This window comes from Hypanus sabinus, chromosome 5 (assembly GCF_030144855.1).
Source record: "Hypanus sabinus isolate sHypSab1 chromosome 5, sHypSab1.hap1, whole genome shotgun sequence".
Classification (NCBI taxonomy): Eukaryota; Metazoa; Chordata; class Chondrichthyes; order Myliobatiformes; family Dasyatidae; genus Hypanus; species Hypanus sabinus.
Window position 1 is genome coordinate 88308828 of NC_082710.1, and position 22103 is coordinate 88330930.

The 22103-nt window shown below is 40.7% G+C and overlaps 1 protein-coding gene across 1 annotated transcript in view; it reads right to left on the bottom strand.

The window, feature by feature from the left end:
• LOC132394766 (contactin-associated protein-like 5) overlaps positions 1-22103 on the bottom strand; it is a 1222641-nt gene that overhangs the window by 780861 nt on the left and 419677 nt on the right. Inside the window, exons 6-7 of the mRNA XM_059971174.1 lie at positions 19718-19902; positions 4814-4957 (exon numbers count right to left, since the gene is read on the bottom strand). Coding sequence (XP_059827157.1) covers positions 4814-4957; positions 19718-19902 — 329 coding nt within the window. The remainder of the gene's footprint in view (positions 1-4813; positions 4958-19717; positions 19903-22103) is intronic.

Sequence of the window (22103 nt, forward strand, 5' to 3'; positions counted from 1 at the left end):
ATGAATCACGGGTTATGTTAATGGTTTTCTAATGACCAAGTCCACCCTGACCTCAGGAATAGACAGCTTGCCACCTGCTCTCTGATACACCACTAATGAAATGCATATATTCAGCAAGTACTTCCCTGAGTGACCTCTTCTGTCTTAACCTGACAAATTTCATTTAAGTAGTGCTTTATTTTAAGTCAGGCTTTACCACAGTTTTAAATGGGAAGTAAATGGACATAAATTTAATGAGTGGTGGAGTCTCTCTCCATTCACCGCTGTTCTCCAGCCTCTTCCATCTACACACTTAATAAAATCTAGAATACTCAGCTATGTGAGAAGCATCTCTTAAAAAAATTTAATTGGTAAAGGAGAACAGTCAAAAGCCCTTGCAGACCAACGAGCCTCTGCCATTGTGACCAATTAACCTACTAGCCTCTATGCCTTTGGAATGTGGGAGGAAACTCGTACGGTTACGGGGAGAATGTACAAACTCCTTACAGAGAGTGGTGAAATTGTACCCGGGTCATCGGCACTGTAATTGCATTACACTACCCGTTACCCCACTGTGCTGCCATAGTTACCACAGAAATGTACAGTAGGACATGAATTAGTTGCAAAGAAATGGCAGAAGGAGTTTAATTCAGCTGTGAGTAGTGTTGCACTTTGAGACATCAAATGTACATTGTCTGAGTCCATTCCTCCCTGGAAGTTGCTGCACATATCGATAGGCTGGTATAGCAGGTGTATGGCATGCTTGCCTTTAGTAGGTGAGACACTGGGTTCAAGATTCCGAATTACAGTATGTTGCAACTTAATAAAACTTTACTTAGGCTGCACCTGGAGAATTGCATTCAGTTCTGGTCACCACAATATGGGATGGATGCTGAAGCACTGGAGAAGGTACAGAGGGGGTTTGCCAAGGTTCTGCCTGGATCAAGGGGCATGTGCTATAATGAGAGGTTGGGCAGACTTGTGTTGTTTTCTCAGGAGCAGCAGAGATTGAGACAAAACATGATAAAAGTTCATAAGTTTGTGAGAGCTGGTATCTTTTTTACTTGGGTTACAGTGTCTATTCCCAGAATTTAAGGTGAAGGAGGAGGTTGAAAGGAGATACTTGGAGCAAGTTTTTTTTTTACAGAGAGTGTGAGGCGGCTAGAATGCCCTGCCATGGGTGGCAGTGGAAGCAAATATGACAGGGACACTTTTTCAGTTTTACTATCACTGACATATGTTCTGAAATTTGTTGTTGACATTTAAGAAGGTCTTGGGTAGGCACATGAATTCATAGAGAACAGAGGGTAATGAGCATTGTGTAGGCAGATGAGATTCATTTAGTTATGCAGTTAAGTGCTAATTCAGTTAGTTTGGCACAACATTGTGGAACAAAGGGCCCGTTTCTGTGTTTTACTGTTTGTTGTTTTATGTTCCTGATCATGTACCATTGTGTAGTTGAATACAAGAGGAGAGCAATTACATTGGAGAGGGTGTAGAATGGATCAGGATGTTGCTAAGCATGCAATGTTTTGGTATAAAAAAAGTTTATAGGTTTGGTCTGATTTCCAGAGCAGGTAGCAAGGTCCTGACACAAAACAATGAATGGCAAAAGTAGGATACATAGCAAGAAACATTTCCCAAACACAGGATTCTGCAGATGCTGGAAATCCAGAGCAACATACACACAAAATGCTGGAGGAACTCAGCACATCAGGCAGCAATCTGCAGTACTGTGCAGAAGTCTTGGACACTGTGTGTGTGTGTGTGTGTGTGTTTGTGTGTGTGTAGACACACACACACACACACACAAGACTTTGCACAATGCTGATTTATCACTGCCAGTGATAGTGGTGTTATCGCAAACTAAATATGGCATTGAAACTGTGCTTGGCTTCAATCACAAGTATAAAGTAAGTAGAACAAGGGATTAAGCACATAGCTATTTTAAGGTGACGAGAAGCAGTTTAGAGGGTTCCTGAGGAAGAATTTTATTCACACAGGAAGTGCTTGCAATCTGAAATGTACTGCCTGAGAGGCTGGCAGAAACAGAAACCCCTGCCACACTTAAGAAGCATCTGGACAAGCTTTTGAATTAACACGGTACAGCAGGCTATGAACAAAGTGCTACTAAATGTAGTTCGTATAGTTAAGAGAACTTGATGGTTGGTTCAAGGGCCCTTTTCTCTGCTCTATGGCTCTATGAATGCAGGTGATGGTGTTCCTATAATATACCAGATCTGTAATCTTGGGGATGTGGCTACAGGGTAAGGAGCTGGCACCATGTGCTTGGCAATGGATATTACTGTAAAGTAAATACATCAAACCACTGGCTATTTTTTGCATGAAACTTAAATATGGACAATTAGCATTTACACTGGTATGTTAATCTAATGAAATTAGGCTTCATGTAATGTAATTGAACAAGTAATTAACAAAATTACTTGTTTTAGTAATGGTGGGTACAAAACCACTGGACATTCGTAAAACTTCTGGTATACAAATCAGCTTTAAGGAAGGGATTATGCCATCCTTACCTGGCCTCAGTAACATTTAACTCTGAAGCTTTTGATGATCTGAAGTGACTCAATAAAGAAATGGTCTAATTTCTGCTCCTATGTCTTGTGGTCGGGTGGTCTTGAGAGACTGCACAAGCAAAAAGCAATCTGTTGGAGGAACTCTGTGGGCTGAGACCCAAAGCATCAGAAATTCCTCTTCCTCCAAGGTGCTGCTCAACCAGCTGAGTTTGTCCAGCAGCCTGCTCTGATCTGATTTGACCTTGTCAGGATCTGAGTAAAGGGACAATTAGGCATGGAGAATAACATCTAGTTTTGACAGGATAGTTGAATATAAAGATTAGTAGAGCTGGCACCATAGCATTCAAGTCGGTCTCATTTTGTTCAATTTCTCATCCATTGACAAAGGTTACTATTAACTGCCACCATATTACGCATACAGTGCAAATGACGGAGAGACAAATTTCTAGCCCAAAGGTTTTAATAATTCATAATTAAATATTAATAATTACAAGCTTCAACTCACTGAGAGCCTCACGCTCTGAGGTGCTCTTTGAGATGAAATGTCAGATTGAGGCTCTATCTAACCTTTTGAAGAAAAACAGAAGTTGTTTCTTTGTTTCTCTCTTTCTGTCCCCCCTCCTTCCCCCCCCACCTTAAATCATATATGATCCTTGGAGGTCACAAAGGATTAGATGTCAAGATGGTTTCCCCAGTGAAAGAATCTCAGTTGAGGTGATATGGTTACAAGATCACAGTGGTCATTTAAAATGGTGTAGAAACTACTTACAGAGACTGAAGAAGATTCATACATAGAAAAGAACCTTACATAGGTAAGCTTTGGGATTCAATTTCCACAGCTGTGTTATGTAGGTAAGAACCTTACATAAGTTTAAAGGTAAAGAGCTGAAGAAAAAGAAATCAGAAAGGAGAGTGGAGTGGACCATGGAAGGGAAGGAAGAGGGACACCAGAGGGAGGGGATAGGCAAGTGAGAAGGGGTAAGAAGGGAGCTAACCCTTTATCCTTTCCATCTATTACCTCCCAGCTTCTCATTTAATTCCCCCTCCCTCACCACTGACCTACCTTCCCCCTCACCTTGTTTAACCTTTCATCTTCCAGTTTGTACTCCTTCCCCTCCCCATCTTCTTATTCTGGCATTTTTCCTCTTCCTTTCCAGTCCTTAAGAAGGGTCTTGGCCTGAAACATTGGCTCGTCATCCATCTCCTTAGATGCTGTCTGATCTGATGAGTCTTCCAGCATTTTGTGTGTTTTCCTCTGGATTTCCAGCATCTGCAAATTCTCTTGTTTTTCTTTAATTTAAATCAATGAGTAAGCATCTTATGGGAGAAATTAATAGGGAAGATCTTTAAAACTTGCATTATCAATGGAATGGAAAGGAATGTCTTATAGAGAAGCCATTATGGAGAAGCTACTGTTATTGGTGAGGATGTGGATGTGACAGATGTGGTGAGGACCTACAAGTATCTGGGGCTGCACCTGAATGACAGACGTGATGGAGCACCAACACAGAGGCTCTATACAAGAAGGGCCAGAGTCACCTCGACTTCCTGAGGAGACTGAGATCCTTTGGAGTATGCAGGCCTCTCTTTCACATGTTCTACCAGTCTGTTGTCACAGACAATCTTCTATGCGGTGGTGTGCTGGAGCAATGGCATCAACATGGGTGATGCCAACAGGCTTAATAAAATGAGTAGAAAGGCTGGCTCTGTCATAGGAGTCAAACTGGACACACTGGAGGCTTTGGTAGAACAAAGGACTCTACCCAAATTCCTGGCAATTCTGGACAATGTTTCTCACCCTCTGCATGCCATCTTGGCTGAACAGAGGAGCACTTGTGGTAATAGACTAAGATAACTGCGCTGCTCCAAAATCCACTGTATGAGGTCATTCTTACCCTCGGCCATTAGGCTCTATAATGAGTCAACCTGTAGCCAGGAAGTGATGACCCCTTCCTGTTAGACTGCTTGAGGTAACTTATTTTTTATTCTTTCTTACTTCTTTTCTAATATTTGTACATCTGTGCACTTGTAATGCTACTGTCACACTGTAATTTCCTTTGGGATCAATAAAGTATCTATCTATAAGAGGTAGGTGAGAACAATATCTTTCATAAAGGAACAAGTTAATTGTGCAAAATGGCCTTCAATAAATTTTCAATTAAGGAGGCAATTATAATGTGAGACAGTTAGGCAAGGCATTGATCTTATTTCACTGGATCACAAATCCATCCACGCACTTAGCCAGCTGATTCTATCTCCACTATCCTTCACAGTTATCATTGTTTCTAAGATCTTACCACAATGTGTATCTGAGGTTTGTGTCGCTTGGCCAGATCAATAATGTTCACTCCATTGTAATAGAGATTTTCAATACAGCCGTGGAAGTTCTTCCTTGGAGATGGCATCGACTTTTGCGGAATTGGCATCCCTCCAATGCTGAGCTGCAAGTGAAAAGACACGTAAAATCACAGTCATAATCACACTGATTAAGATACTGTATCTGCCGACAATTCAGAGACTTAGAAACAGGCCCTCAACAACTTAAAAAAGGAGGCGATTGATAGCTAATGCTGTCAATGATAGAACATAGAACATAAAACAGTGCAACACAGGAGCAGTCCCTTCTGCCCACAATGTTGTGCCAAACCAATTACATTAATAATCAAATGGCCAGCTAAACTATTTTCCACCTACATAACGTCCATATCCTTCCATTTTCCTCACATTCATGTGCCTATCTAAACATCTCTTCAAAGTCTTTAATGTATCTCTGTCTTCCTGGTACGAACCCTCTCTCATCTTAAAATGTAAGCCTTAAGTAATCATTTATTACTTATTTATTTGTTATTATTTGATGATTCAGTAATTGCCCAGTTTGCCTTATGTACAGTACATTGGCTGTTAGTCCATCTTTGTTTGTGTATACTGTCTCATTGGTTCTATTGTGTTTCTTTGTGTCTTCTGTGGATGCCCACAATGAAATGAGTCTCGAGGTAGTTGCTGACATATACATAGTTTGATAACAAATTTACATTGAACTTCAATGTGTCAGCAACTTCAGGGAATGTCTTTGCCTAGATCAAGGAGAGAGGGAATAAAAAGTACAATTGGAAGAGTAAGGCACTCATGGTGTATGCTTTGACATGATGACATAATTCAAGCTATGAATGTCCTCACACTGGAAATTCTGAACTATGCTGTGAAATAAAATATTTGGAATGTAAAGAAGAAATAATAGAAAGCTTCTTGATATAAAGTTCAGGATATGATGTTATGATACAAAACACAATTAAGGAGACAGCTACAGAATATGCCTCTTCTCAGAGGGTAGTGAATCTCAGGAATTCTCTGCCTCTGATGATGGTGGAAGCCAGAGGATGAGATATACTTGTAAAATTAGATGAGCTTCCCCCAGATGCTCCCACACTCCAAAGACGTACTGGTTAGTAGATTACTTTGTCATTGTAGATTGTTCTGTGATGAGGCTGGTGTTAAATAGGTGGACAGTTGGGCGGTGCAATTTGTTGGGCCGGAAGGGCCTGCTCTGTGCTGGATCTCTAAATAAATAATTAAATAAACAAATAATAAATGAGTGTTTGAAAGGTCAAGGGATTGAGGCTTATGGGGAACTGACACAGAGGGGAAGCTTGTGGCCAGCTTAGCCCTGACATATTGCAAGACATATCTTGAGGTCCCTTGAGGGTCCAGTGGCTTACTCCTGTTTACTTGTGCTCCATGTTAAATAACATCAAGTGACTTCTATGATTTTCAGTAGAACAATTCCATTGTTTCAATGATTAAAATAAAAATCAAAAGTATGTTAGCACAATCTATTCATGCCTCGTTAATGAAGATGAATTCGGTGGCACGCTCAAACACTGCAGCTTCACCGGGGCCAACCAGAAGTGTATTGTTTAAGTCTTTGTTTTGATTGCAAGACACTGATGGACATAAAGAACTTCAAGTCTATCCAATCAGCAAGTTGCTGTTGGTGGAGCAGCTGAAGAGCAGGACATTATTGTTGTCTGCTCTAGAAAGCCATTGGAGAAGGTGGTGTGCAGTGTAACAGTGAGTGATTGTCTTGGACATATTTCTTGTAATTGCAAGGCTCTGTTGGACATTGTAGACCTCTGTGTGTCCAGTTGACTGGATTTTTGGCAAGACCAATGGTGGGGGGAGCTGTGAGACCTCAGTTGTAGCGCAGACCAAGCTTCATATCGCAGGCTCGCCTATTGCAGCTGCCCAGGAGAGGAGAGCTGGAGCCCTTTGGCGCGACTTCCATGATGCATTGGAGGCTGACCCCTTCCATTGGTGCTGGTGTCCAGTATTTGCTCGGTAGAGGACAAGCTAATTGTGTGCAAGTGTGTGTCTGTGAACTGACCAGGGCTTGTTCTTGCCCACAGCATCAATGTGCCATCAATTTACAGGACTTGTCAGTCAAGAACTTGGGCTATATTATAACTTATGGTGTGTGTGTGTGTTGCTATATGTGTCTTATGTTGTGCATGACTGTTTTACTGTGTTTTGTACCTTGGTCCTGGAGGACATTTGGCTCTATTTATATATGAATGAATAATAATTAAACTTGTATCTGAGCTTGAACTTAAAATGTAACTATTGAGCATTATGAGAGAAATTTAAGCCTGTCTGGCATCATCATCATTGAGACTTATGAACCTTCATTAACTTAGCAGCAGCGGTAGCTCCTTTGCTTCAAGTAGGCTTAGGCTAGTGCTAAACAACTGTCTAAATAAGCTGAAATAAACGCCTTAGGCACGTGCTCTATAATAAGCTTTAATTTCTTAAAGGACTGCTTACAAAATCAAGATCCTTCTTCAAAAAGTAAACCAATCTATTGAGAAGATATAGTGATTCCATCAGAAAAAAATGGTTTTGTTTAAATAATGCAGTTGACAACATACAGATGTCTTGCTGAGCCCACCAGTGTGAGGGAGATGAGGTTGTTTCAGCCAGGCTTTCAGCTGTTAATCAAGAGTACTTCCATGTCTGTCATCATTGTTAATTAAACTGCCTTCACCTACCATCAGTTCTTTATCCCAATATATCAACAAGATAAAGCTATGAAAAATGGTAAGTGGATGAAAGGATAAAAAGAGTGAAACTTTATAAGGCATTGCTCAAGATTCAAGATTGGTTAATGTTATTTGCAATACACAAGTGTAAACAAAAACAAAATAATTGTTACTTCAGGCTGTGCAGTACAGAAAGGAACACCATAAGATAAAAAAACACAATAGTAATTAAAAAAACAATAAATGTAAATATAACAAGATAGCTTATATGCATAGATTGATTGTACAGCATGTCCCTAAAGCCCTGTTTGGCACAGAATAGTCTGTACATAAGGTGACTGACAGGAAATGATAAAGTAGTTGTGGTTGGGGATGTGGATGGGTGGAGGTGGTGATCAGCTTTATTGCTTGGGGACTTGGGGACTGTTTTGGAGTCTGGTGGGCCTAACATGGATGCTGTATAGCTCCTTCCTATTGGGAGTGAGACTGACAGTCGATGAGCAGGATGTGTGGGATCCTTTATGGTTACTGGCCATTTTCTGGCACCTTTCCATATATATGTCATTGATGGTGGGTAGGCTGATGCCAGTGATGCAATGGGCAGTTTTGACTGTCCACAGCAGAGTCTTTCTGTGTCTTTGCTGTTGCTTTGCTCATACTTTGCTCAGTGGCAGTGCTGATGCTACTTTGTTTATCGCTGGGGGAGGGGGGATTGTTGCTTGCTGCCGCTTACACACGGGAGGGAGGGGAACTGGGGTAGGGGTTGGCTTTGGGGTTCTAACATTTAATTGTTTCCCATTCTTCGGGGCCACTCCACTGTTTTTGTGGATGGTTACAAAGAAAAACATTTCAGTATGTATATTGTATACATTTCTCTGACATGAAATGTACCTTTTGAACCTCTGAACCTATAGAATATTGCAAAGCCTAGACTATGACCAGAGTGCAGATTCTCAGTATAGAGAGGTGTCCTTTCAGAACAGATGAGAGGAAATTTCATGCACCAGAGAGTGGTGGATCTGTGGAATTCATTGCCACAGATGACTTTGGAGGCCAAATCATTAGATATGCATAAAGTGGAGGTTGATATGTTCTTGATTAGTAGGGGTGTCAAAGGTTAGGAGGAGAAGGCCAGAGACTGGGGTTGAGGTGAGTAATAAATCAGACATGATGGAATGACAGCGCAGACTCAATGGGCTGAATGGCCTAATAATGCTCCTATGTCTTAGGCTCCTATGGAAGGCAGTCATTCATTCCATTTGGTCAATTGTTGTTCTTTCATTGAACATGGCTCTAAACAGGTCCTTCAACACATCATATTTATCATACTGGCACAGATACTACAGTAGTGTGGGAGCTAACGCAATGCTATTACAGTGCCAGTGATTGGCATTTGGGGTTCAATTCCCTCCCCTTTTGGTAAGGAGTTTGTATGTACTCCCTCTGAACCCATTGCTTTCCTCTGGGTGCTCTGTTTTCCTCCCACCTTCCAAAGAAGAGACTTTTCTTCTTCCAAAGATGTACGGGTTAGGGTTAGTAAGTTGTGGGCATGCTGTTTTGGTGCCAGAACTAACCAGGTGTTTTTCTTTGTTTTCAGATCCCTTTTGAAAGGTCCCTTTAACTTCCCTAAGATCATAAACCACAAGAAGCATAACCTCTGGGGAGTAGTGTCACTTATTCCCCAAATCCCGCCCTCACGCTTGCTTGATCAGTGGTGAGCAGGAAGCCAATGCTATGGGCGTATATTCATGTCATATGGATTTAGCGGAGACAAAAGATACTTTGGTCTCTGGAAACTGGATAGTTTGGAGACCATTTTTTTAACCGCTGATTCAATAGAATTTAGTTTAATCCAGATTTTATCCTGCAATTGAACATTCCCACCAGTCTTGTTCCCACACTTGTTTCTGAGGGGAAGTCTCTTCATATTGGACTCTGGCTAACTCTGTAATTGTTTCTTTTCTTTGCAGGATGCCCAATTTAGTTTCAGTATGGAACACAATCAATAAACAAACACCAAAGATCTGAATTCTAATTTATTGGCATGATTGATTTTGACTGCACTTTGATTCAGAGTTTCTTAGAGGAAATATTCAATTTGATGGGCTCGTTTATGTATAATTTCGACAATGCCGTTAAGCGATAATTTATGTGAGTAAGCCCATTTCATGGGTTGACCTACTTTTCAGTTAAACATGTTTAATCTTCAGAAACATCCTACACTGGGCCGCTTTTCATTCAGGTGGACTAATCCTGATTGTGGTTGGCCTAATTGTGATTTTGTTTTTTCATTCAAATTTATGTTGAAAAATTACACACAGATGTCACACTTCCAACACATACCTTTCTGGTATTCAGTTCATTTTCCAATCTTACACATCTGTTTGTCCTTTCATCCATTTGCTCATCCACACCTATAGAACCATGGAGTCATACAGTAATAAGACAGTCCTTTCGGCCCATCTCATCTATGCAGAACTACTCTTCCTAGTCCCATCAACCCGCACTTTGACCATATCCCTCCATATCCCTCCCATCTGTGTACTTCTCCAAACTTCCCTTAAATGTTGCAATTGGACTCACGTCCATCACTACCACTGGCAGATCTATCTATCGATCTATCACTATCTCTTTTTTCTCTCTCCTGCCCAGCTCTCAAATGGTACTTATCCTCGACAATGGTGCCTTGTAACTCTCCCTCTATACTGATGACTGCTTGACCAGATTCTGCTCTGGTTCCATCTACACCGCTGTAGTGGGCTGCATTTCAAGCTGGAGCATGGGAGGCAGATAGAGAGCCTACAGACATGGTGTCATGATAACAGCCCCAACGCCAAGGGCTATGGGTAAGCTAGGTAATTTCTAAAGTATGTACATGTTTGGCACAGCATTGTGGGCCGAAGGGCCTGTATTGTGCTGTAGGTTTTCTATGTTTCTAGAACCCTCATGGTCCAACTATGCAGAAGGTGTGACTAAGAAAGCACACCATTGCTGGCCTCTACTTCCTCAGGAAGTTAAAGAAATTTGGCACGTCACCTTTGACCCTCACCAATTTTTATAGATGCACCATAGAAAGCATTTTATCTGTATGCATCTCGGTTTGGTATGGAAACTGATCTGCACTTGATTGTAAGAAACCGGAGTTGTGGACACAGCTCAGCACATCACAGAAACCAATGTCCCCTCCATGGATAGGGAAGCATGGTAGTGCAGCGGTTAGCATAAAACTTTACAGCGCCATTGATCGGGGTTCATTTCCTTCCCTGGTCTGTGAGGAGCTTGTACGTTCTCTCCATGCCTGCATGCATTTCCTTCAGATGTTTTGTTTTCTTCCCACATTCAAAGACATGTGGTTTCATAAGCTATGTTGACTCCAGAAGCCCGATGACACGTATGGGCTTGCCTACAGTGCATCCCCAGACTGTGTTCCTTGTTGACACAATGTATTTCACTGTTTGGTGTGCTGTTTCAATGTACATGTGACAAATAAAGCTTATCTAATCTAATCTACTCTGTCTACACTTCTTGCTGCCTCAGTCAAGCAGCAACGTAATGAAATACCCCATCCAGCCAGGACATTCTCTCTTCTCTCCCACCCATTGGGCAGGAGGTACAAAAATCTGAAAACACGTGCCTCCAGGCTCAAGAACAGCTTCTATCCCACTGTTATAAGACTACTGAGAACAATAAAATGGACTCATAACCTCATAATGTATTTCATTTAGGGCTTGTGCCTTATTGTCTGCCTACACTGCTCCTTCTCTGTACCCTTCCCTCTATCTCTATCACTTTACAAACAGTACTACTCTTGCAGTCAACATGTCCCTTTAAAATGCTTTCAAGCCAACAATGTAAACATATTACATCAGATGTTAATGGTTCCTTAGCCCAGTGAAGTGAAAGCTCGACGTGATTATTGAAAGCAGGGGGGTATGTTAAACGACTAATGTAGTCTGGTAAATGCATTGCCAACCCAAGTCATCTATATGATAGTTGTGAAATGCAGGCATAACTCAGCAGGAAATCAATGATCACTGTCTCTGACTTCCTTTATTCATCCTGCAATATGAATGGGGAAGATAACCTCTTCTAGGAAAAGGTATCTGTGCAGTTGGTTATTCTCAGTTGACATGCTAACTGCTCTTCGAGTGCCCGTCAGCTCTGCAAGGTACAAATCGCATTCACCCTTGTTGTCAAAGGTCTGATAATGCTTCTTAGTTACCTGGCTCAACTGCTAACTACTGTGGTAATCAACATGTTGGGAACAAGTTTCACTGCTAAAAGAAAAATAGAAGTGGCTATCTGTGGATGAAGTTTCTATGAAAGGACATAGAAAGCTGGCCTTTCAGATTAATAGGTCCATGACAATGGTTATGCTCCACAAGTATGCTCCACACTACTCCAAACCTTTTTCATTCAATATGCATCTTGTTTCTTCCTCAAAGTTAGAGGAACAGATGGACAGAGGAAGAGTGGAACATAGATAAGGATAAGGGTAAAGAAAGTGGGGTGGGAAAATAAAAGAGGGGGGAGAGAGATAGTGTAAAAACTATAGTGATGGAAGCAGAAATAGAAGATACATAATGGTTATGCATGGTTAGATGACTAGATAGATGACAGATGCATGGATAGATGGCTAGATAGATAAAGGGAGAAACGCAAAAGACTGCAGATCAGAAGTGAAACCAACTACTGGAGGAACTCCATGCTGGGTAGGGAAATGAACAGATGAGGTTTTTGGTTCAAAACCTTTCATCTAGGCTAGGTAGATACAGACAACACACAAGTAAAGACAAAAATAGAAAGAATTAACAGTTGAGCTGTGCCATCCATACCAGACATTTTCTCTTCTCCCCGCACCCATAGAGCGGAAGATACGAAAGCTGAAAGTTTATACCACCAGTTTCAAGGACAGCTTCTATCCTGCTATTTTAAGATGGTCCCCTAGTATGATAAAATGGATGCTTGACCTCACAACCTACCTGATTATGACTTTACACCTTATTGTTTGCCTGCACTGTATTTTCAATAAAACTGTAACACTTTACTTTGCATTCTGTTATTGTTTTACCTTGTACTGCCTCAGGGTACTGATGTAATGAAATGATCTTTTTGGATGACATGCAGAACAAAGTTTGTTACTGTAGTTCAATACATGTGACAATAATAAACCAATTTACCATTTTTAAATCGATCTAATATCGTGGGTTTACCATAACTCTGAGTGGCTGGTAAATCAGCAGCTAGATCCTGCACACCTTAAGTTTTTTTGCACAACTTGGCAATTAAATTCTACTTGGGTTCTTTCTTCTGCTTCACTACAGAGGTTTCCAAAATTAAACAAAATTAATTTAGATCATCAATCTCTCATCTTCCACAGCTCCCGAGTGATCCACTCAAGAGCTGCAGCCCAGTAATTTAAACTCCTAAGTGGGATATATAAATGTAACAAACATAACGACTTTGCTCTTGGGCAAAAGTGTTCCTTCAATCGTCAGCACTAAAGGAGATGACTGGAATCATTATTGCATCATTGTTTTCAGGAGCTTACTGCGTACAAATTGACTGTGCTTATCCACATTATTCATGACAGTATTTCAGAAGTTCTTCATTAGCTATTAAGTTACACATTACTTTACAGAGTCAGCCAGCCATCACCGATTGAGGGTCAATTCCTGCTGCTGCCTGTGAGCAGTTTGTATGTGCTCCCCATGGCTGCGTTGGATCTTCCCACATCCCAAAGATGTACAGTTAGTGGCAGTAAGTTGTGTGCATGTTATGTTGGTGCTGAATGTGTAGTGACACCTGCACCCAGCACAATTCTCACTAATTAAATTTGATTTCATGAAACCGACACATCTCACTGTAAGTGATAAATAAAGCTTATCTCTTTACCGTTAAGTTGCTTAAAACACTGCAGGCCGCAAATAGGTGCAGCAAAAACCTAATAAAATTATGTGAGACGTAAACTGTGCAGTTCTGGTCACCTACCACCAGGAGGGATATCAGTAAGACTGAAAGAGTGCAGAGAAAAGTTACAAAGTTGTTTTGAGACTTGAGGACTTTTGTTACAGGGAATGGTTCAATAGGTTAGGACTGCATTCCAGCAGTGCAGGAGAATGAGGGGAGATTTGATAAAGGTGTACAAAATTATGAAGGATAAAGGTAGATAAATGCAAGCAGACTTTTTTCTCTAAAATTAGGTGAGAAGTGAACAGGAGGTCATGGGTTAAGGCTGAAAGATGAAATATATAAGGGGAACGTGAGGAGGAACTTCTTCACTCAAAGGGTTGTGAGAATGGAGAACGAGCTACCAGCAGAAGTAGTGAAGGCAAGTTCAATTTCAACATTTAAGGGGTATTTGCATAGGTACATAGATGGGAGGGGTATGGGGGGATATTGTTCACGTGCAGGACTAAGCAGATTAATTGTTTGGCATGATGTCCATTTGTAGATGGGGTGAAATTCCTATTTCTGTACAGCTGTGACTTCGATGACACAAAACAGACTCTACAACTAACTTGCTCAGTCAATCAAAAAACAGTCTGCTGGAGGAACTTAGTGGGGGGAGCAGCAACTGTAGGGTTTTGACCCAAGCTGTCAACAATTCCTTTCCTCCCATAAGTGCTGCTGATTTCCTCCAGTAACTTGCTTGTGGCTCCTGATTCCAGCATTTACAGTCTTTCGTGTTGTGTCTTGCTCAATCAATCCTTACAAGACAAGATGTCAAAATTTTCATCCCAGTGAACAACCCATCCGCCCCCCCCACTGCCTCATACAGAATTGTGTATGCCATTTAAAAGATGAATGCAAGTGTCAACTCTCTAATAACACACACGAAACATTGGAGGAACTCAGCATCTACGGAAAGGAATAAACTGTTGATGTTTTGAGCTGAGACTAAGAAATTGACTGTTTATTCATTTCCATAGAGAGCCCTCAGCATTTTGTGTGTGTTATTCAGGATATACAGCATTTCTTGTGATTATATTGTCATCCCTCCAAGTCTTGTAGAATTTCAATAAGACGACCACACTAACACTCTTTTATCTTTTCAAATAGAACTCTGCATTCCATTTCCTTTAGAGGGTTCAATTATATTACAATGTGCACAGTCAGAGAAATCACCCACACCACAGCAAGTGGGACAAGTAATTAATTAAATCTTCAACAATGAGATACTCTTAGTTATGATGTAAGGGCACCATGATAATAACACTATTATCAAAGTACATACACACAGTGGCCACTTCATTAGGTACCTCCTTTACTTAATAAACTAGCCACTGAGCATATATGTCATCATACATGACCTTGAGATTCATTTTCTTGCAGGCATTTACAGAATATTGAAAGTTCTTGGATTCCTACATGATACATTTGGAGGAGTTGTGAGAAATTTTCCTGACTTTTCACGTAGCATCTCAGGGTCAATCTGATGTTAAATAAACACAATGTGTGTGACTGCATAGAAAGCATTAGCACAGGCTGGTACGTAATCTGTCAGATTCTTGTAACATTCTGGTTATAATTGGGTATTGATCAATGTCATTTACTTTAAAAAAAAACAAAACTTAGAGAGAGAGAAAACTAATTACTTTCTCCTAATAGCAGTATGGTTATTTACTGATCCGGAAATTATCTTTTCCCTAATCTCTCATATACCCTGAAGGTACTGCATGGTATCTTTTCTTAACCACATCTTTAATTCTGTTGCTCAGTGATGTTGATAAGCCAGCTACAATTCTTCTTCAAATCTCTTTGATTTTTCTTCCAAACATAATGGTGAAAATATCCAGAAATTTACTTCTCCGCACTTTGATGAATTGAGCTGAACACTAGCGCTACTGAGGCCCAGGATGGGCCAGATGGCATAACAGCTGCTCAGGATATAAAACTCAACAACATAAACTCACTGATTTAGGTCTGAAATGTAAATGCATACATACACATCAGCCTTTTAGTGTCAAGAGACAAAAAAAAACCTAAATGGATAATTTAAAGTAACACACACAAAAATGCTGGAGGAACTTAGCAGGTCAGGCAGCATCTATGGAGAGGAATAAACAGTCGATGTTTTGGGCTCAGATCCTTCATCAGTACTGGAATGGAAGGGGGAAGAAGGCAGGGTGAGGAGAAGGAGGACAAACTAGAAAGTTTGAGGCCAGTTGAGTGGGGGAGTTGGGTGGAAATGAGAAGATGGGAGATGATAGGTGGAAAAGCCAAAGGGCTGAGGAAGAAGGAGTCTGATAGGAGAGGAGAGTGAACAAAAAGAGAAAGGGAAGGGGGGAACCAGGGGGGTGTGGTACCCATGGTTTTTACCTGTGGTTTTTCCTGTGATGTACTGGGTCAAATCCACTACCTTTTGTAGGATTTTCTTTTCAAAGGCATTGTTGTTCCCATACCAGGCCATAATGCAGCCCGTCAGCACATTTTCCACTACTCATCTACAGAAGTCTACCAAGGTTTTCAATGACATGCTGAACCTTCACTCCCTCATGAGGAAGTAGAGGTGCTATTGTGCCTTCTCTGCAATAACATTTATATGATAGGCCAGGACAGGTCCTCTGAGATAGTGACACCCAGGAATTTAAAGTTACTGACTCTCTCCACCTCTGATGATTTCTAGATCATGGACCTGTGGTTTTCCTCACCTGTTCTACTATCAGTTTCTTGGTCTTATTGGCATTGAGTGAGAGGTTGATGTTGTTAAACCACTCAGCCAAGTTTTCAATCTTCCTCCTGTATGCTGATTCATCACCACCTTTAATACAGCCCACAATTGTGGTGTCATCAGCAAACTTGTATGTAGCCACACAGTCACAGGTGAAAAGCAAGCAGAGCAGGGAGCTAAGTACACATCCCTGTAGTGCTCCTATGCTGATGGAGATCATGGAGGAGAAGCTTTTACCAATCCAAACTGACTGGGCTCTACAAGTGAGGAAATCCAAGATCCAATTGCACAAGGGGATATTGAGGCCCAGGTCTTGGAGTTTACTGATTTGTTTTGTGGGGATGATGGTGTTAAATGCCAAGCTGTAATCGACAAAGAGCATCCTGATCTATGCATTTTTGCTGTACAGATGTTCCAGGGTTGTGCGAAGAGCCAACAAGATACCATCTGCTGTAGACCTGTTGCTACGGTAGGCGCATTGGAGCAGATCCAAGTCACCACTCAGAGAGAAGCTGACATGCTTCAACGTCAAAACATTCTTACTGATATTATGAGAGTGAAGGACACCATTCCTTTTCAGAATTGTTATGGGAAATTCCTTCATTCCAACTGTTTGTCCAGCAAGGGGCTGTTTCAAATGGCTTGGCTAAAGGAAGACATGGCCAAAGCGTAGCACAGATGTACTACCTAGACTTCTTGTATAGAATATTAAGTGTGTCAATTCTGTGGAAGATCCTCGCTCTCTTTTGAGACCATACACTAGATAGTAGCTAACTGACAGAGATTGTCATGGCACTGATGCAACAGGTGGTTCCGGTCACCCAGATTTTGTACACTCTCCCTGTGATGCGTAAACTTCCTCCGGGGACTCGGGTTCCTTACACATCCTGAAGATGTGCAGGTTTCGTCGGTTAACTGGCTGCTGTAACATCCCTTGGGTAGGTGGGTTGCAAGCGATTCAGAGGGGAGTTGATGGGCACATGACAGGGAATAGGTTACTGGAAATAAGTGTGCAAATGGCATTGATGTGCAGACGCAATGTTAATGTGCAGAAATGTGTCCCAAGTTTGCTCCTAACTCAACTCTTCTAAGCCAATAGTATAATAGAAAATCAACAATCTAACTCCTTTTGCTGAAAATCAGAAATGAAAGTAGGAAGTGTGGTAAATTTCTGGAGATGTGTGGTGGAGAGTATTCTGACTGGTTGATTCAGAGCTTGGTGTAGAGAAGCCAATGTACAGGATTTCAAGATGTTGCAAAAGTTTGCAGCCAGCTCCATCATGGGCACCACCACCCATACCCCCATCATTGAGGGCATCTCAAAAAGGTGCCAAGCATCACTTGACCTGGGTCATGCCCACTTCTCGTTACTATCTTTGGTAGTAACTCGGAAACAACTTCTTCCCCCCTCTGCCATCAGATGCTTGAACAGTTCATGAACCCATGAATACTATTTCATTTCTCCTTACTCTGCTATTGGAGAAGTTTCCGAGATGTCTCTGCCTCTCATAATTACGTACACCTGATCTGAGGGAAACAAAACCAGTCTCTCCTCATAAATGCGTACAATATCAATCAGCATTACAAATGCTGATCAAGATAGGACATAGCTTCGATGTGCACCAAGTGAAAAGGGTGTGGATAGTAAAGGGACATCTGTTGTCCATTAACAACACATAGAAAATGCTGAAGGAACTCAGCAGGCCACACAGCATCTATGGAGGGGAATAAACAATCATCATTTCCAGTTGAGACCATTCATCAGGCGGAAGCTGATAGGTGGAAGAGGTAAAGGACTGAAAAAGAAAGAATCATGGGACAGCGGACCATGGAAGAAAGGGAACAAAAAGGGGCACCAGAGGTGGGGAGATGGGCAGTTGTCCATTATCCTCAGCACTGAAAGTCAAGACTTCGAATTAGTGCATATGTTTTGGTCTGTACCCAGTTAAAGAAATAGAATAATTAAAATGAGAAGGAATTGGTATCGAATGTCCTGCAATTTTTGCATTACATACATTTTTATATATGCGAGGGACAGAGAAAAGCTGAATCCATGAAACATGGGTCGGATCACTTTATAATCAGGAGGCTGAGCCCTTGAGAAACAAACAAAGAATGTGCTTTGCAGTGTTAGGAGTTTAGAATGACAGAGTCATTAACCACAGAAATTGGCCCTTCATGTCCATGCACAGAGTTGTAGTTTCCTGTACTCATCTCAGTTGTCTGTATTTGGTTTTGTGAGTCCATGGGAAATTTATTTGCTTTGGAGTTAATTTCAAAGTGATTCATTTGAAGTTTTTGAGATTACAAAAGGACTTGTAAAGTTTGATTGGGACCAATTAATCATTATAGCAAACACACAGACCAGAATTGAAAACGTTAAATGTTAGAAATTGAAAATGTTAGAGACATTATTTGGTGAACCTCCATATCTAGCATAAAGAACCCACTTGAACTTAGAGCAAGGAGTTGCTATGATATATATTTTTAATCTCAGAATATCTCATTATGTCTTCCAGCCTCTGAAGCGTGGACAAAGCAAAAATTAGAAATTGTCAGATATGTTCAGAAGATCTGAAACTTTGAATTACTTATTCTTCTCTCCACAGATCCTACCTGACATGCCAAGGGCTTCTGATACTTTCTGAAACAAAAGCAGGATGTGCTGAAAACACTCAGCAGGTCAGACAGCATTTGTTGAAAGAGAGACAAATGGCATTTCAGGTCTGACAGTCAGAAATCAGAAAGAGGAAATTAGTAGTTTTCGGTAGCAGAGAAGGTGGGGTAGAAGAAAGGGAATGTCTATGACTGCGTAAGAACAAATGTGTTAGTGTGGCAGTCTGAAGGGATTTTTTTTTAATTTTCTGACATTGATTTTGTTTCTGACTTCCTACTTTTGTCATTCTTCATATCAGGTACTTAAGAAATGGGAAAACAGGTTTATGCACAACAAGATCCCATATGAGGAAATGAGACCATGACCAGATAATTTACTTTAGAGTCTCAGATTTCAATGAGGCTCTGTTCCCTGAGCTACAACCTTTTCCACAGAAACAGAGCAACTACAGATAATTGGCCCAAAGGAATCAAACAAAATGCCAATTGGTATTTTTCAGACAATGAGTAATAAACCTTCAGGATGAGGTTACTACAGAAGGCCATTAGAGTAATTGAAATAGACAGTTGAAGAAAAAAATAGGATAGTCTTCGGAAAAGAGAAGACATTGAGGGATATGTTTGGAAACTGGGAAAGCACTGTTTGCCCATTAAGAAGCAATAGGCTGGCCTGTGACTGATGATCTTTCTTTTCTCAAAGAACCATATTTCTTTCTCAGGCTTTCTAATAATGAACACAGTCTTCATGTTGCAGCCATTGTGCATTTCCTCTACTCTTTCATCTTATCAAAAATATGACAAAGGTCAAGCATTCAATAGCATAACCTTACCTCCATATTTTTGATTGATATGACTAAGTTTCACAGTGAGCTGTTTACCTCATAGTCAAGATCCAAGAGATCAGACTCTCCTTTAATCTGAAATTGCTGTGTGTCTGAATCGACAGTGAAGTTCACTTGCTTCTTATTGCGTTCAACTGCAATGTAATGCCATTGCTGATCATCAAGAAGACTGCCCAGTGTAACAGAGGAATGGTCACTAACGTCCTGTTGAGCTGTGTTACCTAGGAAACAAAGAAGGAGGTAAATCATATTGTACATTGCAATAACCACCATAAACATAATTCACTATGACACTGGGATACATTGAAAGACAGGTACCTGTAATTGTGAAAATACCTCTTTAAGGGGGATTATAACTCAACACCACTCATGATTTTCCTTTTTGTTTTCTTCACAATTGAAGAAACTGACAAGGAACAATGAATATAAAGCAGTACAGCACAGGGACAGGCTCTTTGGCTCACAATTCTGTTCCAAACGCATGGCCAGATTAATCTAAATCTTTCTACTTAATCTTAATCCTTTCAGTTACAAAAATCAAGCATAAGAAGTTTTTTTCTCTTCTTCTCATGGAGAGAGAGACATGGTTGAGTTAAAAAATGGCAAAAAATGGACAAAATTCATGGCTTCACAAGCAGTAAGTACTGGGTGATAAGAACTTTAAAAAAAAAGTAGGAATGGTTGGATACATCAGAAAATTAGACATGTTTGATTGCATAACAGTTAACTGGGTGATGTATATTGAATAAATTGAACAGAATTTTGAAGCAAGTGAAATAGCTAATGAAAAAGGAGTGCCAGTTTTGCAGCGAGTAATAGGTGGAAAAGGATATAGTTTGCTTTGAAGTTTGACTGCTCCAACCAAAACAGCTAAGATGAGCTTTGCTGATATCATGAACGTAATGGATTAACATTTAGAACCGAAACCATTGTTGATTTGCAGAACATAGTAAAGGAAGGAAGGTGAGGCCATTTCAGCTTATCTGGTTGAATTGAAGAAATTGTCAGAGCATTCTCAGTTCAGTGATGAACTTAATGATGCACTGAGAGAATTGTTTATTTTCTGGAATCTTATAAGAAAGCATTCAGAAATGGGTCCTGGCTAGACAACTTACATCTAAAAGAGCAGTTGAAATCATTGTATCAATGAGGGTGAGTGTGAACAAAATTATAACATCTAAACAGAAATCTGCCAGACTAAACAAATTGTGTTGCCATTATGTCAGGGGCTCACATACACCAGGCCAATGCAGGTTTAAGGGTGAAACTTGCAGAACATACTACAAAGTAGGACACATACAAAGAGCATGTCAGGCAGGCAAAAATTAATGGGTTGCACAAGGAAGAGAAAAGGATAAAAATTACAGTTTCATAAAGAGCACTAATCTACATACTGTTGGTGAAAAATTCTAATAATGAGAGTGACACAGGACTGAGTAGATTTATGGTGTGAAAACTAACAAGCGACAACCAATAAAGTGAACAGCAAAATAACAAAATTGGAATTGGACACTGGCTCAACTGTTTCAGTTATTCAACAAAATGAGTTTGAACAGCATCTCAGATATACTGAACTGAGCCTGCAGATATCCAACTAAAAACTTCACTGAAGAAAAGATAGCTCCTTTGATAATGGCATTTGTAACTGTGAAATACAACAACTAGCAAGCTACTTTGTGCTTGTATGTGGTAAAAAAAAACAGGGGAGCCAGTGTTGCAGGACCATGGTTGGCTCAGGCAACTACAAATTGGTCAGAGATCCATCCACCATTTGCATGCCACATTCCCTGCAACAGAGTCAACTGAAAGTGAACTAAAAAAGGTACTGGATGATGCCACAGCATTGTTCCAGAATAGCACGGGAAAACTCAAAGATATCAAGGGTAAAATCATGTTAAATGCCAGACCCAAGCTTTACAAAGCCCATCTGGTTCCTAATACCATCTGTGACAAAGTAGTCAGTGTGCTAGATTGCATGGAGGATGAAGGACTTCTTTCCAAGTTTGTTTGGAGCCCATGGGCAATGCCAGTGGTCCCAATGGCCAAGAAGAATGGGTCTGTCAGGATCTGTAGTGATTTTAAGGTCACTGGAAATACTGTAGATCATTATCATCTGCCCAGGATAGAGGATATCTTTGCAAAACTTCTAGATGGAAACACTTCAGCAAAAGGGATATAGCTAAGGCCTACCTACAGATGAAGATGGAAGAAGAGTCCAAAGTGTTCCTCACCATGAACACTCACTGAGGGCTTTATCACTAAAATCGGCTTATTTTTGGAGTGGCATCTGCACCTGCACTCTGGTGGAAAGCTATGGACCAGGTGCTGCAAGACTACCCAGGCACTCAGAGTGACCTAGAGGACATTATTGATACCAGTGAGGATGACAAGGATCATCTCCAAAATCTCAAGACAGTTTTAA